General features: G+C 37.4%; 3 protein-coding genes across 6 annotated transcripts; 2 read left to right on the forward strand and 1 right to left on the reverse strand.

The window, feature by feature from the left end:
* The first annotated feature begins 1,874 nt into the window (after positions 1 to 1,874).
* ccdc85b (coiled-coil domain containing 85B) lies at positions 1,875 to 4,515 on the forward strand. The gene has a single exon (XM_029442413.1). The coding sequence runs from the start codon at positions 2,674 to 2,676 to the stop codon at positions 3,274 to 3,276; it is 603 nt and encodes a 200-aa protein (XP_029298273.1). The 5' UTR covers positions 1,875 to 2,673; the 3' UTR covers positions 3,277 to 4,515.
* A 986-nt stretch (positions 4,516 to 5,501) lies between these two features.
* On the reverse strand, positions 5,502 to 13,603 carry fosl1a (FOS like 1, AP-1 transcription factor subunit a). 4 transcript variants are annotated; one of them, XM_029441530.1, is made up of 5 exons: positions 13,502 to 13,603; positions 9,409 to 9,521; positions 8,326 to 8,574; positions 6,891 to 6,998; positions 5,502 to 6,772 (listed from the first exon to the last, which is right to left on the reverse strand). In XM_029441530.1, exons 2-5 carry the CDS (start codon positions 9,514 to 9,516, stop codon positions 6,215 to 6,217), a joined length of 1,023 nt encoding a protein of 340 aa, XP_029297390.1. In that variant the 5' UTR covers positions 9,517 to 9,521; positions 13,502 to 13,603; the 3' UTR covers positions 5,502 to 6,214. The 4 variants fall into 4 exon arrangements, with proteins under 4 accessions (XP_029297390.1, XP_029297387.1, XP_029297389.1 ...); XM_029441527.1 differs by having other exon boundaries at positions 8,326 to 8,577; positions 13,502 to 13,600; XM_029441529.1 differs by lacking the exon at positions 13,502 to 13,603 and having other exon boundaries at positions 9,409 to 9,804.
* Positions 13,506 to 19,875, forward strand: yif1a (Yip1 interacting factor homolog A (S. cerevisiae)). The gene is given in 10 exon segments (XM_029441531.1): positions 13,506 to 13,614; positions 14,031 to 14,082; positions 15,050 to 15,168; positions 15,170 to 15,295; positions 16,520 to 16,624; positions 17,543 to 17,621; positions 17,710 to 17,767; positions 17,861 to 18,016; positions 18,255 to 18,348; positions 19,154 to 19,875. Coding segments are annotated over 9 exon segments (927 nt in total). The 5' UTR covers positions 13,506 to 13,614; positions 14,031 to 14,051; the 3' UTR covers positions 19,313 to 19,875.
* The last annotated feature ends 738 nt before the right edge of the window (positions 19,876 to 20,613 follow it).

Raw genomic sequence — 20,613 nt, forward strand, 5'->3', positions numbered from 1 at the left:
ACGTCTCTTATCCTTTGTAGGTATAATGTGGCACAATTGCGAAACTAATAGCCCCTAAATTATGCGTAGTAATAATAATAATAATAATAATAATAATAATAGGAAATCAAAATGTCTTTGTTCTTTGGGTTTAAATTAAAAAAGTATGTAATGACTCAAGAGCAGGCACTTTTCTGACCAGTGAAACTATGCAGAAAAAATTGCAGTGAAGACACATTTAACAATTAGACATCAAATCTAAGAACAATAAAGGGCAGTGTTTAGTAGGTTTCTATAAAATGTATTTGATTTTAATAAGGGATATTGCATTAATAATACAGCAATTTGTCAGAACACTATTAGTTTGGAAAGCATGATAACCAGTTTTAATCATATTTGATGAATTTTTACAAGTGTAGACTATAGATGTATGCAAGGAGAGGATAATAAACCCAACAGACTCCATAGTTGGGACCTATATCCCTTTACAGACCCAAGACCTATCACTCAACACAAAAATACTATTAATTTTAAGTAAGAAAGCCATCAATGGCCAGACAAACTATACAATGGACGATTATGTAAAGACTCAAATTACCCCAGCGCATTTGTCAGCCAGGCAGTAGCCTATTGTTGATCTCTGCCCTTCCATTTGTGCTCTTACTTTAAAATGTGTCAGATCAGAGATAGGCCTCTGTGTGACCACCGGGCCTTCTGTGCTTTGCTTGCTGCGTGTACACAATCTGCTCTCTTTTCCTCCGGCGATTAATATAAATAAATCCCTGCAAATCCCTCTCCTCACCCTCCCTTTCTGTGTTTCTGCATTTGTGCATATGTCCTTCAAAAATCACAACATAAGGGAAAACGACTCAGTCAACATGTCTTTTTGTCGGATCTCTCGCTACACATCAACACTCTCATTTCTAACCTCACATGACACCCTGATTCCATCCCCAGCTCCCCCTTGCACGGTTAACACCCTACATTGTTATGGCCTCAGTGAAACAATGGAGGTGGGACAGAGGGCGGAAGGATGTGGCTGAATGCCTCAGCATAAACCCATGGAAAAAAGCCTGCAGTCACACTTTCCGCCAGTGTTCTTTGAAAAGAAATGAGTACAACCAGGAGCCACTCTTGATACAAGTTCATTGTACTGTACATCTTTCTTTGTAGTGAACTCCAAAGGCATATAGGGCATATTGATGTATCTCTAATGTATTGCAAAGGTTTGGGGAGAGCAAAGCCATATGTCTTTAGTTTTTGAGGATGAGACCATTTAAATGAACAGAAAACAGAAGTGGCTTCACACACATAGACACATGCACTCCCTACTTATTTCCTTTGTGAATTGTGCTTATCAGTGTTGTTTTGGTTGCATAGCTTGAAAAAGGTAAAAGTACGTTTTTGAATCCAAATGGGGGCGCACAAGTTCCTCACTGAGATAGCACATGGAGTACATCTTCACCTTCACATCTTGATGTTTTTCATATTGTACCTTCAGCTGGATAACTGAGCTGGTCGATTCTATGTTGCCATTTACTACAATGCCATAAGGACGGTATGCGAAGCTCCACTTTAAACCTCAGAAGAAACCACAAATAGGCTATGTCAGATTAGTGTCTAACCGACGTGCCAAAGCAGCCGTCATCATCAAAAGTGAAACCTCCGGTAAAATCACTCAAAATAAAAAACAATGTTGCTGAGGAACATGACTCCAATGGACCCCTAGTAAAACAGTATCAATACAAATAAACATGTAAAACGTAAAAAAAATCTGTATTGTAGTTAAATACACTGCATTCTTTCTTATTTCATTAACATTTCACATGCCACTGCTTTTATTTTGAAGGATGTAAAGACCAGCTTCCGGTAATGCTCGCGCTTGATGAGCTGCTGAGTGGAGTCACAGCCGTGAAAGTGGCGGAGGCGGACATTGTTGTGGTAACAGTCCAGCCCCAGAGGATGAGCAGAGATGATGCACTTATTTTGAGCGGATAAAGAAGGAGATTGGATTTTGATTTATTTTGTTTTGTTGTGGTTGTTTTTATCTAGAGAATGAATCGTTTGTGAAAAAGCTGCTGCACCGCCACCACCAGGGAACAGAGTTCATTCAAGCGAGGCGAGCGGAGCACAGCCTGGTGAGACGATGCCAGCGACGTAAAAATCACAACATCTGCAGCAGGGTGTGCATCCAAGGCTGCTGGATTAAGCCTCCGTGGATCGACCGGGCCTTTGTACATTCAGTAGGCCCACAGAAGAGCCCACGGTGCGGCTGTTGCTTTCAAAATACTGCGAGAGGAGGTAAAAATCGGGACAGTTGTATTCCTGGAGGCCTTTTGAGAACACAGTCTGCTGTTGGGAGGATGACAGATTGACATTAATGGGGGTTTGCGGTGCATTTTCATACACGACCTCATTAAGACATCATCCACGAAAAACAGACACTGGGTTGTGCATAAATTAGGACGGAAGTCACAGCGCCTTGAAGAAAGCCATCTAAATAAAGAAATCACATGTTTGTGCCATGATTTGGCCTCCGGTGCTGTAGTGATTGCATACATGACATCTGGAAAATATGCAGAGGAAGAGGATGTGATGGCTCGGTGTTGAGCATTGAAGCATCCAGCTACATCTCAGCGCTTTTAATAGATTCTCAGGTATCATCTAGGAGTAGATTTTTTTTTTAAATAGAAAATGGGTAGCGAAGGTGAGATAATAAATAGAGAACTGTCAAAGATGTCTGACGAGGATTTGCTGGCGTGCTCCAAAGAGGAGCTGGTGAGACGGCTGCGTAAAGAGGAGGCGGAGAAAATATCGGCTCTCATTCAGCGAGGACGGCTGATAAAAGAGGTGAATAAACAGCTGCAGGGACACCTCCTTGAAATCAGGGAACTGAAAGTCATCAATCAGCGCCTGCAGGAGGAAAACGTGGAGTTGCGGGACCTGTGCTGCTTCCTGGACGACGACCGGCTTAAGGTGAAGAAGCTGTCCAGGGAATGGCAGCTGTTCGGGCATCACGCAGCTAAAGTGATGCGGGAGGACCTGGGCGGTTACTTGAAAAAGCTCGCCGACCTGGAGCGCATGCAGGACGGGCTGGTGAAGGAGAATTTGGACCTGAAGGAGCTGTGCCTGGTCCTGGAGGAGGAGTGTGTCAGCAGGAGTGACTCCAGCCCCGGAGGGTCCACCGAGCTCAACCTGCCCTGCATGGTGGCCCGGGACCTGGGGGACGGGAGCTCAAGCACAGGCAGCGTGGGAAGCCCGGACCAGCTCCACCTGGTGTGCTCACCTGATGACTGATGGCGGGTTTATGTCAGCTGTCAGGGTTTCTCCGACTCAAATAAGGAATTTGTAGACTAGGGGTGATGTGATTAATGGAGACACAGACGCTTTGTCAGACAATTCAAATCAATTTGGTGCAAAAAAGCATTAGGGCTTTCTGAATGCTGCAGATTTGTGTGCCACTAGGTTTTGACTTGACGAATCTATCACTATAGACATTTTCAGGACTTTACAAAGACATTTGATAGATGTTTTCCAGATGATAATGTATCTAAATTTGACAGTGTTTTTTCTAATAACTCCTCCTTTTTCAGTGGTCTGTTGTCAAAAAAAAATGGGACCAAAAAAGTGGGTCACATATATAAATTTATCTCATGCACTGGACTAGCCTACACTGGTAGAAGCCTTTTTTCTATTGCACTGGACAGCGTTACTATGGGTCTTTAAATCACAGATCTAAAGATTCATTTCAATCCAGTTTTGAGCCATATTTAGTCCACTGAATTCCAATAGCACTGAAATAGATGAGTTGTGATAAAAGAAAAAATGAAACTATTTGATATTTGCTTTTGCTAGATGCCCAATAATGTGTAATATTTTATGCACTCTCTTCCTCAGGACAGGATTGGAGTGCCATATGTGCATGATGATTGTCACAATTTGTACAGGCCTGTTAACCAGTCTGATGTGAAGGCCCTTCAGGTTTAATGTGGGTGGGGCTGCTGTGCATAATGTACATGTGCAAGAGCCTGGGCAGAGCCAGCACACGTGTTAAGGTTTTGGATCAGATGTGATAGATGTCCTTGGACCTCACTCAGAGCTGAACTGAACAAGTTCTGTCACTTTTTTTAAAAATCCAACTGGAAACTCTTTGTATCAAACTGGAAGGTCTACAACTTTTAATGATTTCTATTCTATTCAAACCAAGTTGTTTAAATCCACTTATATTCCTTTTTTTTTATTACATTATTGTTGGTGTTCAATTAGCATATCACAGAGTTTGTTTAAGTTGGCAACAGTCAGCTTTGTCTTCTGTGACTCATGCTTTGTATTTACCCTGTACCATTAGGGATAATCTTAACTTTGACCCTTATTTATCTTGATTTATCTGTATTAACTTGCATAACTAACCAATTTCAGTTTAAATCATAGATAATGCACATGGATTAGAAAAGATTTATTTTGTCGTTAGCTGTTTATTGGTGGGCTATGCTCGTAGTGCATTGAAGAGCTTTAAATACAGTGGGTATGATGACACTTTCTGCTGTTCTGACCTTTCTTTGTGTGTTTGACTTTGCAGAAACAAGCATTTACACATTTACATGACACAGAATGAAAGATTGATTTTTGCACTTGTTGTTTTGACCTTCGTGTCTAAATGACTGCGCTTGATTGATGCTCCCGTCATGTCACACATACTGACTTTATGGATGTTCATCAGTTTTATTTTTGGATCCCTATTTGCACAGTCTGGAGGTCTGAAGAGGGCAGTAATGCTTTCAGCCACTTAGTGATGCACAGACGTCCTTTAACAGCAGCACACATGCTGATTTATTTTTCCCTCATGCTCTCTAGCGCTCTCAATCTGACTCTCGTTCCATCTCTATTTCTCTCTCTAACCCCATTTTAGCAGGGCAATCCAATGCCCTCTGAGCCATGGATGTATTAGCAAGAGATTCGCTTTATTTTTGGGAAATGAAGTAACGGAGAACGCAGTATTCACATTGGAGTGTCAGTTGCAGCCATCAAACCCTTTTAACGAGTGTCAGTAAAAGGGTTGTGATTATTTTCACTATATATTATTCTCCCGATTAGCCGTTTTATCTATAAAATGTTAAAAGAAAAGGTCAAAGGTTGCGTCTTTAAAACGCCAGTTTTTTTCTCCAACCAAACCAAAACACGAAGATATTCAGTTTACAGTTATAAAAAACACAGCAGCAAATTCTCACATTAGAGAAGCTGCGACCAGAGAATATTCAGTTCTAATTTTTGCTTGATTAAACTCAAAATAGCTGCAGATTAATCGTCTATCAATTGAAAATAATCAAATACTCCTGTCAGTCCAACAGTATTTATGTTCCAGTTTGGGTTATTCTGGTGTTTTTACAAAATGTAATTATCATTATTCATTATCAGTTAAATGTGACAAATGTGTTATTTTTAAGATGCATCTCAGTCTAATCATATCCTCCTGTTGTTTAAAAATAATAATAATAATAATAATAATAACACCCCACCACAAATTTCACACACGTTTGCTCTTTATTGTCTGTGAAGTAGTACAGCTTGGACAAAAGATAAAAGTAAGGCACTGCCCACCAAAACAGTTTGTTTGTCAGAGACAATAAAAACATTACCAAAAAATATATTACACTCTCAAAAATAAATACGTGATTACATCATCGATATTAACTCCTACGGCCCAGCCTTAGTGGTCAATAATGTGCATACAAAATATTAGGATTCTTAAAAGATTCATACAAAAATATAGACCATTTAATTATAAGTACTCTATTGCCCTCGGTGAGGACGTTTATAAAGTGTTACATAACATGACGTAACAAAGTAAAAACTCATGCATGCAACATTATACTGAATTATTTAAATAATATATTATTAGATGGAGTTATCACAATTATTTCAAGAAAACTTTTATAATTCTATAATTCTGCATGCAATGCTTTCTTAATAAACCTCAAACATACTCATTCTACCTAATAGCTTTTAAAATGAGAAATATAAAGACTTTATCTTTATATCAATACAAAAAAGAGTGTAACATTCATATCATGATAGTACCACCAATTTACATATTATCCAAGTAAAGAATCAACTTTCTGAAGAGAAGAGATGAAGCTCATTTTGAAATGCTTATCACAACCATAATTTTCATTTCCCTCCGCCAGAAATCCCTTTTGTCACACATTAGTGTTTTCCAGGAGGACGTGGTCGTCGCTCACAGAGTGAGGATTGTCGGGGAGTGCAGGGAGTGATCCGATTGGTCTCCACTGCTGCTGCTCCGGCGGTGAGCTATCCCACAAGGCTGCAGGGCTGGAGCATAGTGGCTGTTGCCCTGATGGGATGCAGTATGGGACGTGATGGAGGAGCTGGTGTCAATAGAGGAAGAGGGATAGGTGAAAATCATACCAGCTGTGAATGGTGTGAGGGAGGGAGGAGATGTCAGGACTGGGGTGTGAAGAGACTCTGATTCAGAGGCAACAGCAGAGGCAGCCGTCGTCACACGCTTGGTGGGGATGGTTATCTTTGGTTTAGACTTCTCCATCTTCGTTGGCGGTTTGGTCGAGGGTCCGGGTCTGCTGAAGTCGTGCGGCTCCAGTTTGATGCCTCCCAAAGATGAAATTGATGGATTTGTGTCTGAATCCGAATCCGAGTCTTCTATTTTACAAATGGGACGGTGAGCCTCCAGGACCAGCTCAAACCTGTCTTTCTGCTTTTGTAACTCAGTTATTTCCTTCTGTAGCTTGGACTTTTCATCCTCCAGCAGGTCAGTTTCCTACACCAAGGGGAAAGTAGAGAAAGGCGGACATAGATGTAAATTCTCATGTGCCATTGAGACCAATATCTCATGTTTCAAACATTAATGTCATGACATTTGTACAATGTTCACTCACATTTTGCAGTGTGTCTGTCAGCTCTCGACGGCGATTGCGACATTTTGCTGCTGCCATCTTATTCCGCTCCCTTCTTACTCTGCGTCTCTCCATCTCTTCCTGGGATAACTTTGATGAGAAAGAGAAGAATTAAGTTTAAGGCGAGACATCCCAGACTAAAACATTGTTTTTCATGGACGGGTCTATTCTATTTGTGTAGATTTATCTTCAACTAACCAACGGTTAGCAATTAGATAAGGACTCATTTGCAGATCTCAAAGTAAAATTGCAATTTAAACTTGTATTACAAAAAGATATTGTTTTAGTGTAAGTAATCCACGGAGTGGTGGTATCTATCAGTTCAAATGTTTTATCATATACACCCCTTAAAATACATTAAAAAAAATGTTAACCTGACACAGTGAGTCAAATTCTAAACCCCATTTAATGTCTACAGTTGGATTGTAAAGGCTTATCCCTTTTGTGAAGGGAGACATGTTGGGAGTCCACCATAGACGACATGGCACAGGAGAAATACTACCACCATGTGCGCGCACTGAGTCATCACAGTCATGGCGGCTTCATGATTTTGAAATGTCTGAGCTTTTGTGCTTTTGTAAGACACTGACTGGCTTCATCCAGTGCCCTCCTGAATAATTGCCGTTGATCCAATATTTCCCGCCCTTTCATGTGTGATGAGTCACCTTCAGACACCAGCTATGACTCAGGCCTGAGTCACTGAACATGACTTGCCCCTGTGAGTCACATGACAGCCCACTTCCTGTACCATGAAATACTACAAAACTTTGAAGGGGATATGTGCCAACATATGCCTGATGAAACCAAAAAGTTACTAAAAGTTACATAATGTGAAACATTATGATGGTTCTTAAGGTTAAAGTTAAACTGGGTCACTTTAACATGATGTCTCTTTATCTATATTTCTATATTTCTATGACATCTTGTTTTTTGACATGTAACATTGCTCTCCTAACACAGATCAGGTCGTTGCAGTGTGTCACAGCTGATCATTTCACTGAGTCAACATCGACTCAAAGTAAACAGCATCAAAGAACATAAACAGTGTGTGTTTGCCTCTGGGGAGCAAATTGTCCTTTTTATGAATAATGTATTAAATAACATCTCTACATAATCTAATCTTATCCGTATCCCATTTCTGAATGGATTCATCCCATGTGTAAGTCTAAAGGAGATGACACAGAGAGGATATTACACTCTAGTTACACAGAAATGATTGAGCTACTCCACACCCCTTACCAACTGCAACCCCCATAGTGAAAATGTGACTCCCAAGGGAGCTCTTTTTATGTGCTCTCAGGAGGACTACTCTAATTTCTTTTCAAACAGCAGAAAAGCACCAAATCCACAATGATCAGTGTCTATATCAGTGTATATATGGTCATTATTTCTGACTCATTAAGGACTGCTTTCTTACATGTTCGTCGTTCCGGCGCCTTGTCGAACCAGGAGTGTGTGTAGCTGCTCTTATGACCCCTGGTCTGAGAAAATGGGAAGGTGGTGGAGCCAGAGGCCGTGCCCCTGACAGGGTTGGGTAGGGAGGTGCTGGAGAATGAGAAGGGCCCGGTGAATGCATGAGGGAAGGCTGGACCATCCACTGAAGGTCCTGGTTGGTAGTGATGGCATTGAGGCTTGGTATGAACTGATTGCTGCCAGCCATTGTCATCTTCTGAAAAAAAAGAGATTGAAAATAAAATATGGATAGAAACATGTGGATAAAGTTAGTGTAAGTACTGTAACAAAATCTAATATGTGATCAATAATAAAACACAGTTTCTGAAGTCTAAATGCAAAATTATAAAGCAAAACATGATTATTATGACTGTACATATTAAGTTTGACTTATTAAAGTATAATAAGCAGTAGAAGAAGTATTCAGATCCTTCTGCAAAAGTATTATCAGCCAAAGGTACTTGAAGTATCAAAAGTAAAATGTACCCGCAGAATTCAAAATGTTATATTGTTATAAAATATAATAGGCTATTATTCTGTTTTTATAACTAATGAATAAGTATTTTAATGTTGTAGTTGGGCAATGTGGAGCCAACTTTAGATACTGTGTATACAAATGGGTAAATTAATAGTGTAGTATTGCATCATATCATATATATTTTTTATGTAAAAAAGAAACTAGTTACTATAAGTGTCAAATAAATGTAGTGGAGTAAAAAGTACAATATTTCCCTCTGGAGAAATACAAAGTAGCATAAACTTGAAATACTAAGTACAAATATGTCCAAATTGTACTTAAGTACAGTACTTGAGTAAATACTTAGTTACATTCCACTACTGAGTATAGTAACTTGTAAAACTACACAAAAATGACATACAATGTGACATTAACAGTATTACTGGTTTACTACTTTATTGTAGCTTGAAATTCACAACTTTTAAAAACTTTTTTTTTATTTTACAGTATAGTTAATATTCCGTTTGACCGATTTGACCACTGACTCTCTGGAATAACCTGTAGTTTCTAGTTTAATGAAAGTACACCAACCTGATCCTGCTGTGTAGTGTTGCTGGTGCTTCCCTGGGAGTTTGACCCAGAGACGTTGCCTGTGTACGCCGGGTTGCCTCTCCCTTGGCTCCCAAAGTTTCGATACATCCTTTCTGTTTAAATGAAAAGAAACTTTGACCCAGCTGGGGTTATAAAGCCTTCAATTCTCACGAAAAGTACTTTCGGGATTAATCTCGTTTGTCAATTCAAACTCTGGGTAAACCCACTTTATTGCGGTAAATCGGTAGAGTCCAAGCGGGTATGTCTTCAAGGGGTGAACAAGGAAGAAAAAATTGCCTTGCTTTTTTTCAAATCTCCTTAAAACTTCCAAAAACGACTTTCAGTACATCCTCTTGACCTTAGTCACACACGTAAAAGCCAAAGTCTGGCAATGATTGTGAGGTTGTAAACTCTTAAAGCGGCACTATAGGTTCACCACGCCCCTCCGCAGTTACGGGAAATAGTGTTGTCTGGAACCTCGCACGAATCAAACCACGTGCCATGACGTCATTGACCATATATGGTGACAGTTTCCTCCACACGGGATTCCTCACAGAAACCACTTCTGATGGAGTGGTTGAAATACTACTACAATTTCCTACTGCAGTGGAAGTACTGTGACTTATATAATATGTTATTAACATTAAGGTGAAATGTTTGAAGTAAATATCTACTTGAGCAATTCAACACAATATACCTGCCACAAATTCTACATTAAGGAAGATTATAATGTTGATGTTAATTCAATGTTATGATTATTACTGAGGTTAGAGTTGGTGTTGAACTGGTATGCATTATATTGAAATCTGCTTTTAATATTCTTCCCCCTCATGTACTTCTCAATTTAATTCAGTCCACTATATCACCACTGAAAACTACAACCTCAATAATAAACGTATAATTCAATGAATACCTCTCTGACAGTGTCAATAAAAACTGATCATTATTATCTTTCTAAGGGGAGGGACTGAGCTGCTGTATTGTATTGCATTAGATTTTACAAGTGTACCTAATAAAGTGGCCACTGAGTGTACCTTAGTGTAAATATTTGCTGTACTTCTTCAGAGACAACAACACTATTTATTGTGATTATTACAATGTTAACAAGTTAACAGGATAGATCACACTAGTTAAAAGACGTTTCAAAAATGGAACTTAAAGTTACGAAATAAAGGTAGATTAGTTTTCTCTTTATTGCTAAATTAAATGACTAAATTTAAATGAACACTGCAAAACATCATACCAAATGTAAATTAATGCATTTATATTCATTTCAATTTAATTTAAGATATTTTATAAATGTCTTAAAATTATGAATGTTATAATACTTGTATTCAGTAATTAATTAGTTAAAAGTAAATAATAGCTTATGTTAACGTGAAATTGTAGACTTTAAAATGTACTCTCTAAAAGTACAAATACTTTTACATAACAAGAGTAAATTCCACAATTTCTTTCATCATATAGCTGTCAGGTGTGTTACTCTTATAATGAGAAAAACAGCAAGAAGACAAAAGAAATGCTACTCTTATATCTTAAATATGAATTTCAAGGTTGTGTATGAGCTACAGTATCGGTTATGAAATAGTTCATAAAGTAGTGGGTAAAGTTTGGTACATTTGCCTAATTGTGTTGAGGTTTTTGGCATTCACTCTCACTTCACAAACCACATGAATGTGCAAGCATGCTTGTGGAAATGAGTCAGTGCATCGCAGCAGAGCTGCTCAATTATAACACCATCCGTTTCAGCGACAGTTTTTTACTCGCCAGCACAATATAGTACAGATTCAAAAACTGCATGCTGTAGATTCGGTAAGCTTAGTCTGTCACAGCAGCTGCTGACCTTGCAGTCCCTGAGGACAGAGTTCCCGGCAAGGGCTGATTTCTCCTTGCTGCTGATGCACCAGTGTCTCACGTTACTGCTAATTCTTCTCCTGTAGCAATAAGGATTGTCAATTGTTCACTTAAGATAATTGCAAAGACAGTTTGTAGTTCTTTTTTTGTGGGAGGGAAAAGAGAAAGAAAATATGGCAGATTAATGATCCTCATCTACAGTGAAATTAAGACATTTAATGGTGGCCTTCTGTTTCTTCATAACTTATGAATGAGAAAAGAGACAATGAGCAAAAACTGCCTGTAGTATGACATTTAACAAAGCCTGTCTGTTGCTCATTGGCCCATTTCACTGCTGAGTGTCATATTTCAACAATATTACACAATGTGATAATGAAGACACACATGCAGGATGTTTCTTTTTCAGTGTGGTTGATGGTATCAAAGGAAGTGGATATGGGGTAAAGGTGAGTGTCAGATGACTAAAGCTTCAGGAATGCAATGATGCCACACTTGCTATGTCTCTAATTGTGACATGTCCCGACATGTCGGTCATCTTTTTTTCCCCTTATTACATCGCCATTCACCCACCAGCTGCCTCTTTTATGTCTTATTTGATTAGAAAACGTCTAACCATCATCATTTTGGTAAAAAAAAAAAAAAGTGTGTGAGTAAGTGGTTGTTTTCTGTTTTACTCCACATTTTCCCTACAACAGTTAACAATTTTCTGGCGGGGATGAAGTTTAGATTCCAATACCATTTACTCACCCTAAAAAACACCCACACACCCATCCACACATCTATCCCACACACACACACACATGCTTCACAAAGCATAAAAACATCCTCATGCCACACACACTTTAATTTATTTGATTTAGTGAGTGTTGCAGTTCACGCCTTGATTATTTTATTGTGACTGTACAGTGCAGTTTGGTACATGCCTGTACAAAGTAAGCAAGTCTATCAGTAATAAAATCAATTAATGATAGCTTCAAATAAAATAAAAAATAGAAAATAATAAATTACTGGTATCAAATACTGTAAATGAGATGAGAAATATTACACAAAATATATATTTTTGTCAGCTTTGCATTCAATGTTCTAAAGTAAAGATGCATTAGCAGTAAAAAAGTACTCATTCTGAAGCACTGTCCATTACAATAGAGGTGGTAAAAGTACAAAATGTATCAATATAGTAAGTAAAACTGTTAAAGTATATTAGCAACCAAATATTCTTAAGCAGAAAAAGTAAAAGAAGCAGCATTGCAGCTGGTCCAGCTAATTTAACTGTTAAATGAACTCATTATAAGTTTATATATTCATGTAATGGAGTACAGTACAAGTATAAAGTTTCTTAAAATAAAAACAATAAGTAAGTACAAAGTACAGCACAAATAAATGTACTTGATTACTGTTCAAATGTTACTTTTTAAAATCTATATTGACTTGATGTATTACCCTATAATGAGTATTAAAATGTTGTTATTTGGGATAATAATTAGGCAAACTGTGTCTTATTCGTGCTCCAGTATGTCTGTTGTGGTATATCCTGCTCAGGGGTGTACAGTGGTGGAAGAAATACTGAAATATTTTATGTAAAAGTACTAATATCACAGTCTAGAAGTACACAGTTACAAGTAAAAGTCCTGTATTCCAAATTTTACTTAAATAAATGCATAAAAGTATTAGCATCAAAACATAATAAAAGTACTAAAAGTAAAAGTACTCATTATGCATAATGGCACATTTCAAAGTATATAATATTATTGAATTATAATTATTGATGCATTAAAATGTACAATACTTTAATGTATTATCCAATTCAATACATCCTAATGTATTGATTGATTATATTTTGTATTATTAATCTGAATCTGCAAAGTCACTACTAACTAAAGTTATAAAACAAATGTAGTAGTAGTAGGAGAGTTAAAAGCACAATATTTTACTCTCAATTGTAGTGCAGTAGAAGTATTAATAAGCAGAAAATGTAAATACTAACTCAGACAAAGTACAAGCCCACCTTAAAATGGTACTTAAGTACAGTACGTTACTTAAAAATATTGCCTACTTAGTTACTTTCCACCACAGAGTGTATTAAGTGTGTTTCTCCCTAAAGTTAAAATGCAACCTACTGTACCCTGATATCCCCACAAACAGATGAGCATGGATAGGACAATAGGAATAAAAGTAAGATTCGCAGTACTGGCAGTAACGATGTGTGTGTATTGGTACAGCTGTGTACTTGTATACTTACATGGTGTTCTGCCACGCAGGCACACTGAAGTCAACCAACCGCTGTAGATGGGTGGGATCAGCCGGCCAGTCTGGTGGTAGCCACGTAGCTAGCTAACAACGTTAGCTGTGCAGGTAAGTGCCCTGCTGCTCGTTATTTACTTCATAATCATACAAATGATCCCTCAGACAAGCAGTGTGTACGTTTTAAATGCTACTGTTGAATGTGTGTTTATCACGTGTTCGCCTCCTCCGAGTGTTAGTTGAAAATATGATGTTATTAACTTAGCTTGTCTGGCTAGGTAGCTAGCATTAAATGTTAGCTACCGTTAACTAAGTTTAAACGTAACGTTATGTTAGGTAGCCGGTATTAACATAAGAGTATTGCAAAGCTAGCCTCTTACTGACATCATGTTACTTATTAAATGTTATCAATGTTAGCTGTGGTATAACATCACGGTGCTTTGTTTAGCTAGATGACCAAGATGAATTAATGTAACCAAGCCTTAAATTAGCTAGTGTAGCTAACGTGTCATTGTTTTTATTTTAAGCGAACGTCAGTGAACGTCACAATGGACTTGCCACATCAGGGGTACCGAGCAAGTGAGTGGAAATCTTATGAATCACTGCGTTATCATCACTTAAACTTTTGTAAAATATCCTTCCATGGTTTCTACTTCCTATTTTCTAACTAACTAGAGCTAGACACACAGAGCTCAACACACTGATGTCACATGACTGATTTATATACACTAAAATATCCCACTTTAATTAACTACTTCTACATTAAAAGGCAGAGTACAGAGAAAATGCATGCCAGTGTCTCTGGGTTCAGAAAAGAGGATAGGTTGGCATGCAATCTAATGACTATAGGAATATATAGGAATATCTATTATATGAAACACCCAAATTGTCTTTACTCACAAATAAATTATGTGAGAGACAAAATCAGACAGGATAATAGGGGTTATCTAGTTAAACAATAAAACAGAATAGATTCAGTATTCAGATCACAATGTGGAACACGTTATCACGATCATTGAAGCACCCAGTAAGGCAAGTTTTTAAAGACTGAAAATGGAAAATCTACCCTAATTGACATACATGGTGGGGAGAAAATATTCAACAGCACCACAACTACATCCTCCAAACTGTCCATGAAGTTGAATCAACACCTGTATAAAACAAAACAATTATACCTTTTTTAAAATGCGTTTTTATTGCACTGCATTAGTTTTCTTAGTACCTAATGAACTGGCAACAGAGTGTAAACCTTTGTTTTCTCATAGTCTGATATTTTTGGAGTAACTAGTGAGATGAAATTAAGGAGCTTCTTAATGATATGTTGCTCATCACAGAGTATTGTTTCTCTCTTGCTTAGAGAAAGACTTGGTATGGCTGGAATGTCTCAAGTGGGATTAAGATATTAAACAATTTGAGTGGATTTCAGTGTATTGTCATGTTTGATATTGTGGAGAATAAGTTAGTAACTCCCATTAAATATCACTGAAGTTTTTTTTATTAATTAAAATGCCCATGATGTACTCCGTTGTGCCCATTTTTTCCACAGCTAAACCGAGAGCTCGTGCAGCTCCCCCCACAGCAGATTCTGTCCTGTTTGATGACACCAGCTCTGCAGCACCAGCAATGAACAGTCAAGGATACTACACTCCCGGCTACAATATGGCAGGGACCCTCAAATGACATGCAAGGAGGTGCTGGGCCGAACAACCTGTTTGCTGACCCAATGGCCAACGCTGCAATGATGTACGGCTCCTCACTAGCCAACCAAGGGAAGGATATAGTGAACAAAGAGGTGAGGAGAAGCAGGACATTCCTTGGGTTTCTTCAGATATGTAAGCTACTGTATGGGGTGTTAAACCAGTAACTCAGTAACCTATAAATAAAGTCAAAGCTTAGATTGGATAGTATGACTTTACACCTGCCACAAAAATGTTAATTACATACTAGACACAGCCTGACTCTTAATGTGATAAGGTAATGGGTCTAGACAGGAGTGCACAGTCATCTCAAATAGAGCAATTTGCAGTTCAACTGTGAAAACTCAAACGTTTTTCTCCATGCATGTGTATTGCATTAACTAAATCAACGATACAATTGTTTATTTATTGAATTTGTGTCCAAAAGAAATGACTCAAGTTCTTTATTTTAAGTTTTTCAACATAGAGAACACGCAGATGTGTACTTTCATTGACATGGTGACTCTCGAGGAGGAGTCTAATACTTTCTGCTTTTCAACAACTCTCCAATGCTCCTTTCCTAATATTAGTCACACCCAGAGCCAATGTCACAATTGACACTTAAGTGTCTAAGAGGTAGGGCTGTACTGAATGTAATTTCTTTTGACATTAGAAACCTCTATTAAGAATGAAGAATGAAGCTTTGAATGGCTGTCGTCATTTTTTCTAACGTCACCACCCTAAGACAAAATCTATTTGAATAAAGTGATTCATCTGATTAAATGAGCTAGTCTTTTACTAAATCAACTTTATGTAATGAATATAGCACGTCAGGGCGTTCCTCCCTTTGTCTGCGGCAAACAGGAGAGAAAATGTTGTTTTACAAATCTTTCTATAATAATGTTTGGGACTTTACTACGCTCTGGAGTCAGAAACAATCCTACGCAGCCACCACTGGAATAGTGTAGCATAATCTATATCGGCCACAGTGTCATTGTTAGTGGACAGGTTTTCAATTAAGCAGACCATTTCCTGGTCGCTTTCTAATATAGAATAACAGTGGATACATTTCCTCACCCAGGAATAAAGGTAGAACATCATAAATAAATGTATTGCATGTGGATGGCACATGAAGAGAAATTAATGTTGTTCTACTGGATTGTCAACTTTGATACACAAGATGGTTCAAAGTACGTCTACTGGGTGCCAAATAATGCACCGTCCTCCTGAGCGCAGCCACAGCCTCCTTATTTAAAAATGACTCAACTGTATTTATTAACTTTGGCAGACTGTCACTATTCTTCTATTAAGTCACTGTTTGCACTTCCTTTGCCTTTCAGATCAGCAGGTTCATGTCTATAAACAAGCTGAAATACTTCTTTGCTGTTGACACCAGATATGTGATGAAGAAACTTATGATCCTCATGTTCCCTTACACACATCAGGTAATCAGAGCCATTCAGGCTTTGTCCTACGTCAACGTTCGGGACAGCACAAAACATTTAATAGCGCGCATAACTGCTTGATAATTTCCCCTGGTATCATATTTTCACCCACGTATCGCATAGAAACTATGCAAACAAGATAATCAGCCACTTAATCGCCACTCCAGCTTTATTTATGAACATCAGAAACTGGGATTGCCAGGGTGGATATAAAAGCACACTGAGCTCAGTTAGTTCCCACACATTTGAATTTATCCAGATTGTAAATTAAGTCACTGCTCCAAACATTCTGTGCCCTGATAATGTACGAACTTCACAACCTTACAAGACCAGGGTCACAAAAAGCCAAACTAAAGAAGATACCCTGTCTTGATACTTTAAACTTTAAGTGTAATATATATATATTTTTAAACTGTATTTATTGTCTTATAGTAATATCGTACAGTACACACAAATCTTTACACATATGTAGACGCACATATATCTACACACGTGTAAAAACAATAATAATGTAAAATAGCATTTATAAGGGGGGGGGGGATCAAATCTAAAAAGGCAATAGCACATGTTTATAATAGATACTGGATAAAAATAAAAGATACCATAATTATTCATTTCCAGTGACCTTTCCTGGTCTCTCTTATGTTGTGTGTCCGTTGTTTTTAATATTCTAAGTGTAATATTTGACACTATTTACTCCTTTTAATGATCATCTTGTAACGCTGTTACTCCTAATTTAGCATTGAGCTTTGATATTATCAAGTTTAAACCATTTATATAGTTATTAGCTAAACCATTGTATTGTAAGATAATGTATTATCTTGTATGTATGTATGTATGTATTTAATGTAAGCTAAGTTGTTCCATCAGGTAAAAAGAGAAGAGCCGCGCTGACGACTGTATTTGTGTTCTTGGTAGGATTGGGAAGTTCGTTACCACCGGGACACTCCACTGACTCCAAGACAGGATGTGAATGCACCGGATCTTTACATACCAAGTAAGCTTCCCATAAATACAAAACTATCAGTAGCAGAGCGTTTTGTGATGCCTGTATAAGGTATTAAGTGTACTTTTTGTCTTTTTAGCGATGGCTTTCATTACCTACATTTTACTTGCTGGAATGGCCCTCGGCATTCAGAAACGGTGAGTTATTCCTCCTTACCTAATTTACTTTATGACTCACAGTAAATATGTATTGTAAGTTAAAAAAGCAGTGTGTATTGTCTCTGTGTGAAGGTTCAGTCCAGAGGTTCTTGGTCTGTGTGCCAGCACCGCCCTCGTGTGGGTCATCATCGAGGTGTTGGTGATGCTGTTGAGTTTGTACCTGCTGACGGTACACAGCGACCTCTCAACATTCGATCTCATTGCTTACAGTGGATACAAATATGTCGGGTAAATATCACGTTTCACTTGAGATGCATACGATTCTATTTGAATGGCAAAGCATATAAGTGTAAGGTTTAGTTTTAGACTAAAGCTTCAACTTATACCTAAACTGCTTAATGAAAGATGTAGATGAATTCATTCTGATTCTGCTCAAAAAGTGCTTTTTGTAAATGAGGCATTTAAAAAATATTATAAGTTCATGTTGAAGAACATTATGAATATTTGTTTTATGCGTCTCCTCTAGGATGATCTTCACAGTGTTGTGTGGCTTGCTGTTTGGCTCTGATGGTTATTATGTGGGCCTTGCCTGGTCCTCTTGTGCCCTAATGTTCTTCATTGTAAGTATTCATCCACTGTGTGTGTGTGTGTATGTATATGTATGTGTGTGTGTGTGTGTATATGTATGTATGTATGTATGTATGTATATATATATATATATATATATATATATATATATATATATATATATATTTATTTATTTATTTATTTATTTATTTTAGTACAGAAAATGTGCTGAAAGCCTATGTAATTAAAATTAACTATATTCTGTAAGTAAGTAACATATTTGCATATTCAGATGCTGTTTTTTTGTTGTTTTTTTCATTGCAATTTTTCTTTCCCAGGGTCTTTTTAAAAAGAGAATAATGAAGAAACAAATATACAGAATACACAAAAAGAGGACGGCTAATACACGCAAAACTTCAATATTATATTATATGTATGAACAATATTAACAATCCACTGGTTTAGACTTACTACAGTGCACCAGCTGAGTGTGATACATACACTGATGTCTAGACAACAACAAAACAAACATTACTCTGCATTATATAGTCAGAAAAGCAAAGTAACAAATAAGTTATAAATAAAAATTAAACAAGACAAGAATACAAATAAAAAACAGCTATTTACAGTATATACACCTTTTAACTTATCCAGATATGACATATGCCTTTTTACCTTAGATAAGATCCATGATGTCTAATGGGTAATAATATGTGTTGCATTGCTACACTATATTTGATTTAGATACTGAAAACCTTAACAATGACCAATTACTTTATATATGCTACAAGACTTGAGTGGAAAACAGACTTTATGTTATCCTGGATTGCAGCTTTAAAGATGTTTCTGTCTTTGCAGGTTCGATCTCTGAAGATGAAGATCATTCCCTCGCTCTCCACGGACACCATGGGAACTGGATCAAGTACCAAACCTCAATTCCGCCTTTATATCACTGTGGTTACTGCAGTGTTTCAGCCAATCATTATATATTGGTTAACCTCTCACTTGGTCAGGTGACCGTGAGGCATTTCACAGCCTGAAGTCCAAATGCATTGGACCCAAAACATTTGGTTGAGTGTTTGTACTCCTGCCTTTATACACTCTTGTCAGTAAACTCAAAACGTATGTAGACTGTGTTGAACTGCAGCGTGTGTTGAGCTTGTCAGATGGACATGTTCATTAATGAAATGATTTCATTGATTTAACCACAAAGTGTGACACGCAAAATGTCTCGGTGGCAGTTGTTTTCCACCATGAGTAACTGACAGATGCTTATTTTTTGCCACCTAACTTTGAAGACAAGGGCTTTCATTGTGCAATTTGGTTAACCACGATTCAGTTTCCTTTTATAAAACGTCCCTCAACATGCTTTCAGTATTTACACCCCACAGTAACGCCACACAGACATAAAACGCACTATGCACAAATACCATTTTTCTGGTATGGTAATGTTGCTGCATTGTCCCCCTTTCTTTTGTGAGTCCTGGATTTTATTTAACTACATTTGACAAAGCATGACAATGTTTGGATTTTTTGTAGGAAAAAAATAAATATATTTAGCTTTGTGTATTCAATTTTAACAGTTTCTAAGACTTTTATTTTGTCGATGCAAAGAGCTCGTTCTACAGGGAACATATTTCTGTATTTGTTTTATCTAACTTGCTTCTGAAAAATACTGATTCATGTCAGTTAATAAGCATTCATTTCTAAAGATGGTGCGAGAGCGCAGCATTTGTCCAACAGATAAATTATAAAGACTAATACATGTTGCAGTTGTTCTCAAAGGTGGAAAGTAACTGAGATGAATTAACTTAGAATTTCTGTGCTTATGCACTTATTTGAGGTACTGGAATGGTTACACCATATTTACAGCAAGTGTCATCCCTAGTTGTATGTAACAAATACATCAACTCAAGTACTATACTTCAGTATCATTTTGAGTTACTTCTACCTTTAGTATTTCCATGTGTTGCTTCTTTATGCTTCAACTACACTATAAAAAAAATAAGATTTTTTAAAACTTTTTCATTGAAATGTAGTCAGACTACACAGATGATGAGCTTTTAAAATATGGGTTTTTATTGATTAAACCACCCAACAGTATATTAAAAGTTATTGATCTCACCTTGACCTGCTACAACATTAAAGGCTGCTTAGAGCTTAGATACACTAGACCTCCAACTTTATGTCAACTTATCAATTTGTCCATTGACAAAAATGGATTGATAACTATTTGATTATCGTTCAATTAATTGTTTGTGCAAAAATGGTAGAAAATGCAGTTTTCAGCCTCACAAATATGGAGATTTCCTGCTTTT

This window comes from Cottoperca gobio, chromosome 10 (genome assembly GCF_900634415.1).
Source record: "Cottoperca gobio chromosome 10, fCotGob3.1, whole genome shotgun sequence".
NCBI lineage: Eukaryota > Metazoa > Chordata > Actinopteri > Perciformes > Bovichtidae > Cottoperca > Cottoperca gobio.